Source organism: Sciurus carolinensis, chromosome 11 (genome assembly GCF_902686445.1).
Source record: "Sciurus carolinensis chromosome 11, mSciCar1.2, whole genome shotgun sequence".
In the NCBI taxonomy this organism is placed as follows: domain Eukaryota; kingdom Metazoa; phylum Chordata; class Mammalia; order Rodentia; family Sciuridae; genus Sciurus; species Sciurus carolinensis.
The window spans coordinates 123,086,392-123,102,574 of NC_062223.1; the positions used below are offsets into that span (position 1 = coordinate 123,086,392).

Here is a 16,183-nt window from a genome sequence, read left to right on the forward strand (position 1 = left end):
AACCACCATGAGTGGATAAGTCGTTAAAGTCATGGATGTTATTTTATTTAGAGGATCAAGCAATATAATACACTAGTTTTCAGATATAAATGAAATAGCAATGGTTGGGTTATATCAGCTCTAGTTTTACACTCAGGAAGACCAAAATGTTAAATCTCAGTATTCTGTTTTTATAATGAAATGACTTCAGGATGACTGAGTTAAATTCTCAGTCACCCTGGAATTCACCATAATCACATAACAAAGCTCAGTTTAAGCTTCTATCCATTGGATACTCCACTAATCAAGCAGGCTACTTAAAGAAGTGAAGTGTGTGTTTCCCAGAATAGATTTGACAGACCACGCTTTGATAAGTAATGTTTACCCAGTCCACATCTCTGGATATGTAATCTATGACTAGTTTTTGTTTGTTTGTTTTGAATGTGTAGGGTAAAATCCTTCCCATGCTGAGAGACAGACAGCAGGGGGACTTGCAGAACACTAAGTCAGGAAGACTGCAATGAGAATGAAAGGAGTTACAGATCGGAACTGTTGAGAACATCACCAGATACATAGCAAGCATATAGTATGTGTGTTGCATACTATGATTCTTTAAGTCTGATTCAAATAATATTCCCTTCCCCTCCACAAGTCTCTCAAGTCTTTCTCTTTGTGGGGTGGGCAGGAGATTCTAGGATTGAACCCAGAGGCACTTAACCATTGAGCCACATCCCCAGCCCCTTTTTTATTTTTTAGTTTGAGATGGGATCTTGCTAAGTTACTGAGACTGGCTTTGAACTGAGATTCTACTGCCTCTGCCTCCCAAATAGTAGGATTTATAGGCATGCACCATTTGTGCCTGATACTAGTCTGACTTTTTTTTGTTGTTGTTTTTGAAACAGGCATTTCAATCTTTTGCTCCTTCACTTGCTAGTTTCATTTCCTTATCTAAGAATCAAGATAGTAATACTTACCTCAGTATCATTTAAGTCTGATGTGATAAAATAAACTTAGGAAATTCAGTCTAGGACTCAGATTAAATTGTTCATTGTAATTTAAAAGTTGATTCCTAATTTTTTATACAATTATTTTGTTAAAACATAAATGCGAAGTTAAAAAGGCATACCCTATGTAAATTTATGATTACACAAATGGTATGCCTTGACTCCATGTACAAATAGAGAAACAACATGTATCCCATTTGTTTATAATAAAAAAAAGAAAAAGAAAGAAGGAGCATATATAAGAAAAATGTTAATCCTTTCTGAATTAATCTATAATTTCAATAAAAACTCAATAAAAAGCAAAAAAAAAAAAAGGCATCATGTTCTTAATATATAGTAAGCAAATCCATTTAAAATTACAAAATGATAATGTATTTTGCTTTCTCCAATACGGGCAGATTCATGGGGCACAGCATTAAAATGTGTTACTAAGCCAGGCTGCCACTCAAGGTTGTCATTGCTTCTTTGTTTGTAGGAGAACAGCAAGTCAACTAGACCACATATATGAACTAGGGAGCAGCCACTGAGTGCCCCTGATGGAAGGAACTCACGAGGTGAGGAAGTGCTGCCCTTGAGGCCCCACTGTGGCTTGCAGAGCTGGTCAGGAGGAAGATGAGAACCTCTGCATGGGGGAAAATGAACATTTTAGAAGGCAGCACTCAGATCTCCTTTAACTTTTGAGAATCAACATTGTTTTAGGTTATATTTTTCACTTGTGTGATCAAACTAGCAGAGAAGAACTACTTAGAGGAAGAAAAATTTATTTGGGGCTCATAGTTTCAGAAGTCTCAGTCCATAGATGGTTGAAATCTATTGCCTGGGTCTAAGGTGAGGCAGCACATCATGGGGAAGTGTCTGGTGGAGGAAAGCTACTCAGCCCATCGTGGGCTCAGGAAGCAGAGAGGGAGAGAGGGGAAGGGGTAGGAGCCCAGTGAAGATGCACCCTTCCAGGGCATGCCCCAGTGACCCATCTCCTCCAGTCTTGCCCCACCTACCTTTAGGCTACAGTTCTCAAAATTCAATCATTTTATCTCTGAATATTCCTGTATTAGCCCAAGAACTTTTGGGGGAATCTCACATCCATGCCATAACAAACATTACAAAACTTTCTGTGTTTTAAAAGAATTCTAACTGTAAAGCAATCGCTGCTGGAATATTTCATGAGCTTGGAGGAAGGAGCCCAACAAAAGGAGGAGGGAAAAAAGGTAACTAATGTCCAAAGGCAAGGCATGGAGCTTTATGGCAGAGGAGCTGAATACAGCAAACTTGTTTGAGCCTGGAGACCCTCAGTGACAGCACAGGCAGCTGCCCTTATGAAGAATGTTTGGATACAGGAAGCCATCCAAAGAATGCCAAATTGTGAGATCATATGTGAAGCCACCTTGGCCACACATCAGCAATGAGAGCCTGGAATGGCCCGTGGAACCAACTCCAGGGAACTGTCCTCATAACAGTTGTATGAGGATGTAGATTGGGATGGAGTAAGAATCTCATCCCAGCAATGTCACTGTGAACATGATTGTCCCCAAGGATGCCTCCCTTCCACCCATGTGGAAAATGATGCTGAGTGGCAGTATTTCTCTTCTCTTGTTTTATGGTCCCTACCACCCACTGCAGGCAGGAAGGCCCAAAAGAGCAACAGAGTAACATGGATTATTCCACTTTAATTATAAGAAAAATTCCATATGTATTGAGGAAGATTTTGAAAATAAGAGACATTAAAAACAAACAAACAAAAAAAAAAAAAAAAAACTGAGTCCAAACAAATTAGAAGCTAAGCTGAGACTTAAAAATCAAGAATCTAAGGCAAGAAGAAAGTGTTCCGAGAAGAATGAAGGTGATGGTTACATAACAAGATTAAGGTACTCAGGTCACAGATGTGTGCACATAAACATGTCTAAGATGTAAATGTTGTTATGTTTGGCATGTTTTAACACCATAAAAAAAAAAGAAGAAGAAGGGACTACAGGTAATGTTTACATGCAGATCTGATGAATCTTTCAGAAAAAAAATTATTTAGTTAAAAAGGAAACTAAGAAACTAATCCAGTGTTAATCTAATCAGAATTACTATTTGGAAACTACAAGTTTTTTCAAATTTTTTCCTATGTAAAGTTGTAGTTATTGTTATTTTTGATTAAACAGGGGCACTTAACCACAGAGCCACATCCCTGGCCCTTTTTTATTTTTTATTTTGAGATAGGGTCCTGCTCAGTTGCTTCAGGCCTCCCCTGTCCTTCTCCAAGGCCCTTTTCTTGGCTGCCTATGAAAGATCTGTCTTCCCGCCTCACTTCCAGAAATATTACAGGTGCTATATCATCAGTTCCTCACCTCTAATTTGAATTCTCTATCCCTACATTATACCTAGAGGTAGGGTCAACAACACACTTCTGCTTTGTTGAGATAGCATCCATTTTCTAGGGAACCTGTCTTCCAGGCATGGTGACTTGTTTGTCTCATCAGGATGGCACATCAAGTGTTTGATACAACAATTTAAGTAGAATAAGAATATCTACTTAAGTAGAGTTAAGAACATCAGTGTTCATTTTCCTGGTGTGGGGTAGTCCCAAGATGGCTATACTTAGGCTCCCTCACTGAGACTTCTGTGAGATCAGTAGGTCAAAAAGATCTGCAGGTAAGCATGCATTTATTTATGTAATCTGTTGGCACTGGATCTTTTTGGTTTGGTCTGCACATAAAAAAAGTCTATGTAAAGACTCAGAAGTCTGCTGCCACTTTTCAAATAAGGCATGTCTACAATTCCAACTGTACCTCACATCTTCTTTCACCAGCCAGGATATCGATTATATTTCCTTGGTCTGAGCCCTGCAGAATACCTGGCTAAAGGATACTAGACATGATCAAATTCCTTGTATCTTATATTTCAAAAGGGCCTACTTAATCTGGGACTTAAAGAAAGTCATATAGATGTAGAGAATCTGTGTTAAGTATATATCATGTGTACAGAAAGTTAGTTTTGATTTTGGTCTGTATTGTTGTGGCAATTTTTTTCTCCAATTATGCATCTGTGAAATGAGGATAATAGCATAGCTAGCTAACTCCCTAGGTTGTTTTTATGATCTAATAGTTTTTTTTTATGCTAAAGAACAGATTTTATTTTCCATCTTCCCCAAACACTAAAATAGCACATGGCATAGTAATTTAGCACACAACATAAATTGATATATGCAATCAATTATCCCCCAAATGGCTGTTTTAAGTTTCATTTTGGGAGTCCTTAAAAACTTACACTCTTAAATGACCTTTATTAATAAATTTATCAATGAACAATAAAAGGAATCACTTCAGAAAAACCTCAGTGTAAAAGACCTCAAATCTAAGGACTTTTGTAAAGAAAATTCTTGAGCCAAAGCAAAGAGTCTCAAATTCCTTTTTATTTAGGGTTCCTAGATTGAGATGATTAAATTGAATACTGCAGCTTCTACCATAGGGCCTCCATTTAAACAGCATTTCAAATGGAAAGAGTGAGAAAAGAAATCGAATTTTGCTGCAGACCAAAATTACTCTATGAAATGCAGAAATGGCAACGGCTCACCATGAGCTCAACGAGGTTTAATAAAAACAAGTGAGTAGACTTTAAAAATACTCACTTTCAGGAAGTGATTGGAGACAAACTGAGAAGTCAAGACAATGTCTGGAACACTAGCCCTTTAGAATGGGTAAAGATCTGGAGATACATGAAGAATTTCATGTTAAATCACCATGTGCTTATCTGATATTAACCCGGATATATCAATAATATAAACCTGAAAGGGTTTCTCAATTACGAATGTCTTTTAAGCAAATTTAAAATATGCTAAAACATCTCCTTCTGCGTCAATCAGCTTTTGGTGAGTGAACTCAGCTTACCCTTTGCCTGGTCACACAAACTGAAGCAGGATTTGAGTGACTGAGCTGTCTGCATCCAGACTTAGTGGGGGAAAAAAAATCATTCCAATACACCTTTTAAAATTAATCTACTCTTTTTATTGTTCTGCTTGTACCTTAACTATGGCATAAAGGATTTGCTAATTTAAAAGGTTGTAGATTAAGTAGTCTCAGTGTTATCTGTAGACCATTTCAGGTACTTTTTACACATGAAAACTTTTTCTTAAATTGTACTATTTGCTCTGAGAACATGGGCTTTAAATGGATGAGGAAAACACACGAAGAAAACACATCTTATCTCGTTCTCTGAGAGTACTTCTGGACAAGAGTGCAGCATTGCAGGCAGCACAGAATGCAGGTGTAATCAAAAGCTTGGTCCTTGTCCCCAATGCCAATCCAATAACAAGGAAACGGTTTTGAGAAAAAGGAAAAAGTTTTATTGCTTTGCTAGCAAAAGAGAAATACAGGGGACTCCTAGCCCAAAGGTTGTGATTCTGCCCATCAGGAGGGACAAGGGCATCTTAAAGGAGCTCTTCACCAACTACATTCCAGGCATGTCCCTTGAAAGGACATGCGCAAAGTCCGAACAGAGTTCAAGTACCATGCCACACACCGGAATCTCACACGAGAGATGTATTGCAGTAGCACACGGGCCAACCCACAAGGCTGTCCCCATGGGGAAAGCAGCAGCATATTGATTCTTACAGAGCAGTTTTATAACCTGGAATAGGAGTTCTTCCTAGGGGTTGCGTCATGGGCTGGGATGGGGATGACCTCAATGTTTTTACGGAAGCTAAGTCGTGTTGCCACAGGATCAAAATGTAGGAGCCCCATAAGTAAAATGGTTTCCTACCTAAAATGGTGGATCTGATGCCAAAGCCCTGGTTGTGTGAATCACATAAGAAGCAGCAAACAGCACTCAAAGAGTGGGAGAAACCAAACATTTTTACACCAGCAGGCTTAGAGAAGATCAGTACCCCAAATTCTGAGCACCTCTTACCAGCTTTTCACAACCTTTATAGGCCATCTAATGCCATAAATTTTCTAGTCTAAGTGATACATAGTTGTGCACAATGTTTCAAAAAACGATATATGATTATGTGTAAGGGTTTTTCTAGTGGAAAGGGTGTTTACAAAAGCAGAGCATGATAAGGCAGAATAGCTCCTCTTACAAGGTCTTTGGTAAATCTCTAGTCTTGGGTAGCCTGCACAGGTGCAGTTACACTTCAAAGGAAAGTAGTTAGATCCTAGGGAACGTCCTTTACCATTCAAAAGAAAGGAGAAAATGGTACTAATTAGGTTCCCTGTAAACCAGCGGATGGGAATAGGGAGGGGAACTCTCTTTCCCTTTCCCAGGCATTAATTTTTACAGACAGCATCCTTAGTTTACTGTATATCCAGGCCCGGGTCAGTCACCCACTACACCCTGACAGGGAGTCCCAGCGTGCCCTCATGGTGTGTTAACATTTGCTTGCTAATTTGGGAAATATTCACTTCCTAGATCCTCTGGCAGATATCTCCTTCCAGTGAAACACTGATAACTCTGGGTAATCTTGGTCCCCATGCCCAGATTAGGGATGGGGAGAGGGAGAAGAGGAAAAGGAAAACAACTCCCTTTTAAAAATAACCTCAGAGCTATATTCAGAAAGTGAAGTGGACAGGCAAGACCGTTCTGACTCAGCGTAGTTTCTTGCAAAGAGCACTTGGTGATTCACCTTTAAAGACTCCCATTTCCCACAGTTTTGAATGAACTGGCCATCCTGACACTCAGGGCTCTCCTTTGGGGCACTGTCTCCTGTGGCTGTGCATGGACCTGGGTCCGCCTCTTAGCCAGTCTCCTCCCAGAACTTTCCAGACACCCAGGAACACCCAGCAAGATGTTTTTCTATAGAAGCAGAGAACAGACCCATGGCTTTGGTTGGAGCAGCTGCAGGAGGTAAATGTCTTCCCACTGATTTCTTCAAATATGGAAGCTCTTTGTTGCCATTGTGAAGCGAGAGATCAGTGTCACCCAGTTTTTCATTTCCAGTGATAACACTTCATTCAGTGAATTTCCATCTACATCAACCACAGACTTATCCATCCAGAAACGTATATTTGCTGGGCAAGGGCTCCCCTTCTGTGTTCTTTTCCTAACTACATAATTGTTTGTCCCAGGCATCTCCTCCCTCCCTCTTTGCTTCTGTCAGGCAGGTGCTGAGGGTCCCTCCTTCGTCCCTCATGCTTTGTGTTCTTTGATGCAGTGAGCTTTTGTCAATCAGAGGAGGATCTCAATATGAACCTGCAGGCACGTGTTGCACATCATGAAAGCCATGATGTAGAGGTAGGGAAAGCTGATGTGCAGCCACCAGGTCAGGTGGCCAAGGCAAGCATAGGAAGCATGTTTTATTAAAAAAACAAACAAAAAAGTAATACAGACTTCTCCAGGGAGAGAGAAGGGGGGTCATATCCCAGGCAGTGAGAACATTCTGTCTCTCTTATACATTTTAGGTTTTCTCTGTTCTCTTGCCCTCCTCTCTCCTTATCTCCCTTTTTCCTTTCCCCATCCTGTGTGGGTGTCTAGGCCAAAGGTGAGAAGCAGATGGAGAGGGGGGAGGGGCCAAATGGAGTGATCCAGGCAGGTAAGCAGTCAGGGGGCATAAATGAGCAGCTCCCTGTCTGCTCAGCACGTGCTTTATTAACAACCTTCTGGGAGGGGCAGTATGGGCAGGTAATCTTGGTAATCAAAGGGCTCTAGAGGCATTGACATTTCAATCTCTCAGGGGCAGTCTCCAACTTCCACGACCCAAAACAGTCTCCATTTTTGCCATCAGACCTGATTACCTATCTACAGACTGCCTGTCTTTAATTCTTGCTTTACTAGCATACCACAGAACATTGTTTTATTTAAGGGTCTTTTAAAACAAACATTAGTAGTGTCCTCTGAAAAGAATAAAAAAGTATAGTATAGCAAATGTTTAGCCAATACTTATTTAGCTATAGTTACTGTCAAGTACTGTGTACCCTCCATAATTGTATGTGCTGTATAGGTACATGACTGGCAGTCTAGTAGGCTTGTTCCTACCAGAATCACCCTACATGCATGATACATTGATATCTTGTGTTATGATGCTCTGATGGTTAGAATATCATTTCACTGGGAAATGGGAATTTTTACCTCCATGATACTTTTAGGTGACACCATCATAGATATGATTTGACCATTTGTGGAGAAAAAAAACATCATGATGAGATTATCTGAGTGTAGTCCAACACAGAACAGACTACTTCAGTGAGGTATCTGCACACAAGTCTGACCTTATGCTTTGGTTTTGCTGGGTGTACTTCAGTATTGATTATCAGTTTCTTTTAGACTAGTAAGCATACCAAGAGCCAATTCCATGGCTATTCAGAATAAAGGCATTTCCCAGCATCCCTTAAAGTTGGTGTCACCTTGCAATTGAGTTCTGGCCCATGAGAAACGAGAAACCCCAAGAGACAGGGAATAGGAGAAAATTGGAAAAATAGAAGAATAGGCAGCCAAATTTCCCCAGATTTCTAAGAAGCAAAGTTTCAATGAGAGAAATAGGTGATCAAACAGAGAAATGGGTGATCAGGTGGGATTCACAAGTTCTTTGATTCCCAATTCCTTGGAAGATTATCTTGATTACTGTGTACTAACTTGTAGCTCTAGACCTATTTCATTATTAAGTCTTTAATTGCTCCCTATGCTCACAGAGCTCTTGCTCATGGCGTCTTGGGATATGTTGTAGAGGAGGCTTCAGAGGGACCAGGAAGCTATTTAAAGTCCCAGAGATGTAGAAGAGAATTTTGCTTCCACTAACTTGGAGGAAATCACTCTGTCACAAAGCATGTAGAGAATTTGCTTTCTGTTTACAAATAAAAAAGACCATTCAAGGTCTTCAGCTAGAGAGTCCAAGCTCAATTCCATGGCATCTAAGGAAGAGACACGCTTGGGATGGAGAGCCCCCTGCCCTATCAAAAAAAGTAAGATAAAAAGATGGAAGTACTTGTTTTTCTTTTTTGAGTCAGTATGACCTTCTTCACCATGTAAGTACTCAGAAATTCTCCCCATAGTTTTCAAGTTTTGCCTTTCAACTTCATTCTGAAAACTTGTGAGTGCAGAATTCATGACTCAGGGCATCCCTCTCCTCTGGTGTATTGACCAGGGTCCAGTCCCCATTCCCTCTCACACAGACATGGTATGCAGGAATATATTCTTTGTTTAGTTTTTTTTTCTGTCCTAATTAATTCAATATCTATCATGTTCCAAGTGCCACAGAATTGCTGAGGGTTCAGTATTAGCTGGATATGCTTCTTGATGTGGAGAAAATAATATCTTCATGAAACAAAGATATGAAAAAATTTTCCTAATTTGCTTCCTTATTTTCTGAGGAATGAATACATTTCTTCTTCAATTCCTCCATTTCTACCTCCTTTTCCTGAAATATAGTGTTTCCCAAGGTTTGGCTTCCAGTCTTAGTTTATGCTGGCCTTATCCTGTCTCCTCTAGTGATGTCACTGAACTTAAGATGTAACTGTCATCTCAATGTAGTTACCTTCTCAAATCCATCAGCATGGGACTTCCATCATAAATATAATGATATGAACAATTTTATTTCATATCTTACATATCAAAATGTTTTAAGAACATTTTCATATTTGATCTGCATGGTGAAGTAAATATTATCTTATTTTTTGAAAAACATTTAGTGGGTTCCCACTGTGTAAAAAGTACAATTTCAAGAACATCCCACATGCTCAGGGAACACCATTATAGTGGTGGATGTCAAAGTACTGACTTGTGGGACATAAACGAGGAGCCAATAAAGCAAACCTATTCAGTGGTTGGCCTGAACTTCCCTGTTTTACCCTTATCATTCTCCTTAAGTTCTTCATTTTATTTCCTCTTACTCTTAAAAGTGTCCTGCTTGGAATGATGAACTTTAACTGAGTAGTTAAAGGTGAGGCTACTGTGCAGGAAAAACTTTATGCTTCTTTACAGGGAGAAGTTGCGTTATAGAAATGATGAACTACTAGTCCAAATTCACACCATTAAGAAAAAAAAAAAGGGATTTTGAACTTAGGCCTTTAAACCTCTAATGCAAATTCTTTTGGTTATGCTTTTTTTATACTTCCTAAAATAATGTTAGTTTGAGTTCAATCTTCAATGAAAGCTGTCTCCATTTTTATTATGGGTGCCCACTAAATTACTATTTAAATTCTCATAGTCAGTTCCATGTGTCTCTGAGGCCTATGAAATTCTCTGGTTGTGAGTCTAGAAATAGTAAGATGGAATATTCAGTAATTTAAAAATTACATTTGAAGTTATAAAGGCAAACATTGTCTTAATTGTTTTTAATTGAAATTTCAACCTGCCATAGTGTTATTTTCATGAGAAGTTTCTTGTAGGCTTTCTTTACTTTGAGTCTGTATCTCAAAATATCATGTGAATTTTGCTTGAGCCTCAACAATATGACTCATGTCTCCATGGTGCATCATAATATCACATTCCAGCATAATGAATATTTCACTGGTTTGAATGAACTGGAGCGGGACTTGCATGGAGATGTGAGGGATGCAATAGGCACTTAAGCAATGGTTCCAAGTTTTCATCAAATACATATTTTTGAGCCTCAGAAAAATTAAGCAATCTCATGGGGACCAATGGGTGTTCTTTAAAACTTCCCCAAACTATTGATGCCAACTTTGCTCATGAGTAGCAAAAGAGTGTCTTTCCCTTACTCAGAATGAAGGAGTAAATAGCAGTAGCTTGGTACCTGCAAAATGTCAAACATTTTGTTAGATGCCTTGTAAGACCTTACCATGTTTAATCCACTGAACGACCCTTAAAATATAATATGATCCATATTTTCAATATAAGCAAAATGAAGGCAAATCAATGACACAAAACTAATAAGCAAGAACTATTCTAGATTTATAACCAAACATCCCCACCTATAAAATCTTGTCTTCTCTAATCACCATTCCCCATTATCTCCTCTCCTCCAGACAGCAGTAAAATTCTTTATCCTTTCCAAAGTGTATCATGAATATCACCATATTTAATCTTCATAGCAATTCTAGAGGGAAAATTTTTGGGTTAATCAATAACAAGTATTTATTGAGCATCCACCATACATCAAGCACCATGATAGGAGCATCCTACACTTTCAACAGTATTTTCCCATTCACTAATCTATCATAATTTCCAGCATCTGCCTGCATCTCTGTCTATCCCCTGCATTTTCACACTTTAAAGATCACATATTACTTTGAAATTTTTTCTATCTTGTTAAACGTATGTTCATAGGATTGTGTTAAAACACCTTCATGGAAGTCTTTCTGCTCCCCCTCTGTTAATGGAGCCTGACTGAAATTGGTCAGAGACCTCCAATTATGCCAATGTAGAGGCGGCTACCCCAGAGCACAGAAACCCCCTAGCGGCCACACTCTTCTCTTCAGTTCTGCACAAATACAAACTGACTTCAAGTTCAGATGTTGCTCCACAGGGAAAAGAACACTATTCTAGGGGGAAAAAAAAAAGTAAAGAATACCAATTTTTCCCAACACAAAACACAAAATGTCCTGACTCAAAGAGCCAACTAATACAATAATAGCAGTCTCTAGAGACTTGATGCCATGACAACAGTAAAATAAATTGCATTAACATGTTGTGACTCTATTCTGTAATTTATTATCTCATGAACTAAGATGCATGATCAAATGTGTCTTAAGCAGGCTATGGTATGTGAATAGTTTTGTCCTATTTCAGGTCTTTTTACATTGATCACTTTTCATAGTCTCTTCTTTGTGTCACAGAACTTTACTCATGTCTCTCTTATGTTCTTTCTACTTGGGGAAGTTTATTATCTTCCCTTGACTCTCTACCTCCATCTACCTTTTACATCTTTTTTTTTTCACTCCATCAAAAGACAATGATCAGTTACCAGTAATTTTGAGGATGTTCAATTTTCATCCTATCGTCTTAGATGAGGAAATAGAAAACACTGCATTTTAGTTAAAATCTGAATTCTTTTCATTGGGCATGGAATTTGGACAGAAATACAAATTCACTGCAATGATTAGATTCTGGAATTATTAGAAAAAGGCTGATAATTGTCTTAGTACAAAAGCAATCATTTAAGAGCATTTGAAAATTTGATTCTAATAATAAATAATAGTAGATATAGTATTCTAGAGATACAGTGATGAACATGTTCTGCAGTATTTGACAATACTGGATAATGTATTTACAAATATGTGAAGAAGATTGATTAATGTTAAATATTCTTATCACAATTATTATTTTAAATACAATTTTTTACATAAAAAATCCCATAAGTTGTAGTACTGAAAGATTTTAGTTTCCTGACTCTAAGGTTTCAAAAATTACACTATTAATAATATCTAAATATCTCATATTTGGATTTAATATCTAAACAATTTCAGTCCCCAGGAAACATTTGAATAGTCTACTATTAGGTTATTTTCAGTAAAATAACTATTTTGATATTAAAAAAATGTTCAAACTAGCTGGGCACGTTGGTATATGCCTATAATTTCAGTGGCTTGGGATTGAGGGGCTTGAGGTAGGGGGATTACAAGTTCGAAGCCCACCTTAGCAACTTAGTAAGTCCCTAAGCAACTTAGTGAGAACCTGAATCAAATTATAAATAAAAAGGGCTGGGATGTGGGTCAGTGATTACAAGCCCCTCAGTTCAACCCCTGGTACAAAAAAAAAAAAGAAATGTTCAAAGAAAGAAACAAACAAAATGTTCAAACTAAGGAGCATAACTAATTATCTAATTAGGATGCTATTCAGACTACTCAAATCCTAGTGCTCCTTTCCCTGTATGACAATCCATTGTTCTAGTCAGATGTGGGTGCTCAAGTTGATCTTTCTTCAATATTTAGGGTATCTATCAGCAGACATCTTTGAACACCAAAAATATTCTGAAAAGGAATACAGAAAATTAAGCTTCCAGGTTCAGACAATTATAGGGCATTCATATTATATGAAGTGTTAAGAACATTAATTAAATCGTGTTCTTCAGTTTGATATTGAGATTTTTGTTCTCTTAATCCACCCTTTATTTCACCTCGTTAATGTTTCACTTTTGCTTCGTATTCATAGGTGTGAAGGAGCATGCCTTAAAGATGTGAAGTGGTAGGTACATTTTGCTAGCACCTGAGTGTCTTTAGAATAAAACTCTGAAGTTTTCATCATTAACTTTATGATTACATGAAACTTGTTGACAACGTGTGCAGTAGTACCGCACACATCAGCCTCCACACTCATGTCTTCATGTTCTTTGTGAAAACCCAGAACACCCCTTCCAGGAAGATGGGAAATCGCAGCTTGCTGAATGAGTTCATTCTCCTGGGAATACCTCAGACGGAGGGACTGGAGACGGTGCTCTTGATCATCTTCTCTTTCATCTACCTCTTCACCTTGCTTGGAAATTTACTCATCTTTACGGCGATCATTTCATCCTCCACTCTTCACACTCCTATGTATTTCTTCTTGGGACTTCTGTCTATTTTTGACATGTTATTCCCTTCTGTAACCTGTCCCAAGATGCTCATTTATCTTTCTGGTCTGAGCCGAGCCATTTCTTATAAGAGCTGTGCTGCCCAGCTCTTCTTCTATCACCTTCTGGGTTCCACGGAAGGATGCCTCTATTCTGTCATGGCTTATGATCGCTATGTTGCCATCTGTCACCCACTGAGATACATGCTCATCATGAAACCTGGACTCTGTGTCGGCTTGGTCATGATAGCTTTCTTGGTGGGGTGTCTCCATGCCACCACGCTGACCTCCTTTACCTTTCACTTAACCTACTGTGGCCCCAATCGGGTGGACCACTTCTTCTGTGACATCCCTGCCATTTTACCCCTGGCTTGTACGGACAGCTCTCTGGCGAAGAGAGTGGGCTCCATTAATGTTGGCCTCCTGGCTTTAGTGCTTTTATTCAGCGTTTGTGTCTCCTACGCTCACATTGGGATCGCCATTCTGAGGATCCGTTCAGCAGAGGGCAGGCGGAAGGCCTTCTCCACCTGCAGTGCCCACCTCACTGCCATCCTCTGTGCCTACGGACCTGTCATCATCATCTACCTGCAGCGCACACCCAACCCTCTGCTTGGGGCCGTGGTGCAAATACTAAATAACATTGTCTCACCCATGCTGAACTCGTTAATCTACTCTTTAAGGAACAAAGAAGTGAAAAGTTCCTTGAAAAGAGTGTTCCGAAATGTTCTTACTGTTCAGGAATGAATTACGGAGTTTGTATTGGATTTTAAAAATCTGATGTCCCTGAACACCAACCTTCTATGCCCTTCTCTGAAATAAATATATACATAATAGGAAACTTCACCTGGAAGCCATGTATTTGTTTGCCTAAAATGATTTTCTATCTTGGTGAGTGTCTGTAGTTGCTGAGATCTCATACTTTATTCTCATATTATTCTCTAATCCTTTATCCTGGGTAAGAAGTCCAGAGACCATGGCAAGCAGCTGGAGATGGATTTCTTGTCCCTGTGATGGGTAGTCAATTTTGCCTGATTGAATATTCAGTAGGAGCAGTCTAAGAAATCCCCTCCAATGACCCTCTCTGCCAATTCAGTTGTCCAGAAATACTCTTGTTTGACTTACAGTTAATTTGTTTTCTCTTTTGCCTGCAATCATTTCAGTATCTCTATTTTGCAATGTATCGTTAACATTTACAGAATCTGACCTGTATCCTACGCTCTGTGATGAAATTTTCAAATCCCTCATCTTATTTGATTTTTACCTCACCCACATAAATTCACATTTTCTTTAAAAAAAAGCTTTGAGGATTACAGACAAACCTACCCAGTATTATGAATTAATCAGAAAATCAGACCTCACACTCATACCCAGTTGACCCTAATACCTCTGTGTTAATCCCTTTACTGTACGATTGCCCTGAATGACCTGTTTCTCAGTTTAGATGCCTCATTACCTGAATTCCTTCACTGAGATAAAAGGAAAAACAGCAAATGGGGTCATGAAGTAGAGGTGTCCTGTCTCTCAGGTTTTGGAGAGATCCCTGTTGGACTACACTGAGAAGTAGAGGAGAATCACCATGACTGAAGTCTATTAGACCCTAATTGGATCAAGAATGTCTGCTCCTAGTGTATTGACCCAGCATTAGCAAAGCAAAACCTTTCAGGGGGGGAGGTATCATTAAGAGACCCCAAGAACTTCTGTAACATTTCATATAAATCACTGAAAACTAAAATAAAACAAACAACAAAAAAAAAAACCCTCAAATACTAGAACACTATGCAATAAATGTACTTGTGAATAGCACAAACTTAATGAAGAAAGTCATCATAAATTATTGTTAGGTAGGTACAGGCTCATTAAAAATTATGAGTCTAAATTTAGAATTCAGTTATAGATATGCTTAAATTTATGCCTCTAAAAACATATAAGGAACAAAAATTAGACAAAAATCAGCAACCTAGGCATCCATCTCATTCAGGTAGAGAAAGGACTACTAATACATATAAGAACTTCTCTCAGAATGTCTGAGAAGTAACTCAAATTCACACGGTAGAATCTATGTGACTGAACTTTACCCACAATTCAAAAAAGTGACAGAGAACCTTCTTCCACACTAACTAACCCCACTCAAGCTTCAAAAATTCTTTAGCACATAGAATATGTTAGACAAAAGTTCCAAAAACCAATGACTAGGTCCCAAGTACAAATTCCTAGAGGAGGACTTCTGTTCATACACTTGGACATCTACTCCTACAACAGTATCAGAGAAAGGGACCACACAGATGGCTCAAGAAAAGCCAGTATGAAAGTAGCAATTCTTCAGTGAAAAACTAAGAGACATTGGAGGTATCAGACAAAAAGACTCCTCCCCAAAGTTACAATCCTCAATAAAGGAAAACAAAGATGTGGAAGGGGAAGAATTTTCAGAGAAATACTTCAAGAAATTGATCATTAAAAGTATTAAAGAGCTAAAAAAATAATTAATAAATTAACAAGAGGGCAAATAAAGAAAATGAATAAACAAATCAGTAAAGAGGGAGATTATGAAAATAAACCAGTCAGAACTCCTGGAAATGAAAGACATAATGAATCAAATAAAGAATTCAATCGAAATTATCACCAAAAGACTAGATTGTGTAGAAAAAGAAAATCAGGACTAGATAACAGTGTATTTTAGTTGGAATATTTAGCAGACAATAAAGAAAACACCATGATCAGAATATACAAGAACTCAAGACAACATTAAGAGACCAAACTTGAGTCCTCATAACAAAGACATA

The 16,183-nt window shown here is 38.4% G+C and overlaps 1 protein-coding gene across 1 annotated transcript; it reads left to right on the top strand.

Moving 5' to 3' along the window:
• Window positions 1-13,217: 13,217 nt before the first annotated feature.
• Window positions 13,218-14,147, top strand: LOC124959684 (olfactory receptor 148). Its single transcript, XM_047518032.1, has one exon. It carries the CDS (start codon window positions 13,218-13,220, stop codon window positions 14,145-14,147), a length of 930 nt encoding a protein of 309 aa, XP_047373988.1.
• The last annotated feature ends 2,036 nt before the right edge of the window (window positions 14,148-16,183 follow it).

Coding starts and splice junctions, on each gene's coding strand:
- LOC124959684 (XM_047518032.1), top strand. CDS start 13,218: ATGGGAAATCGCAGCTTGCTGAATGAGTTCATTCTCCTGGGAATACCT.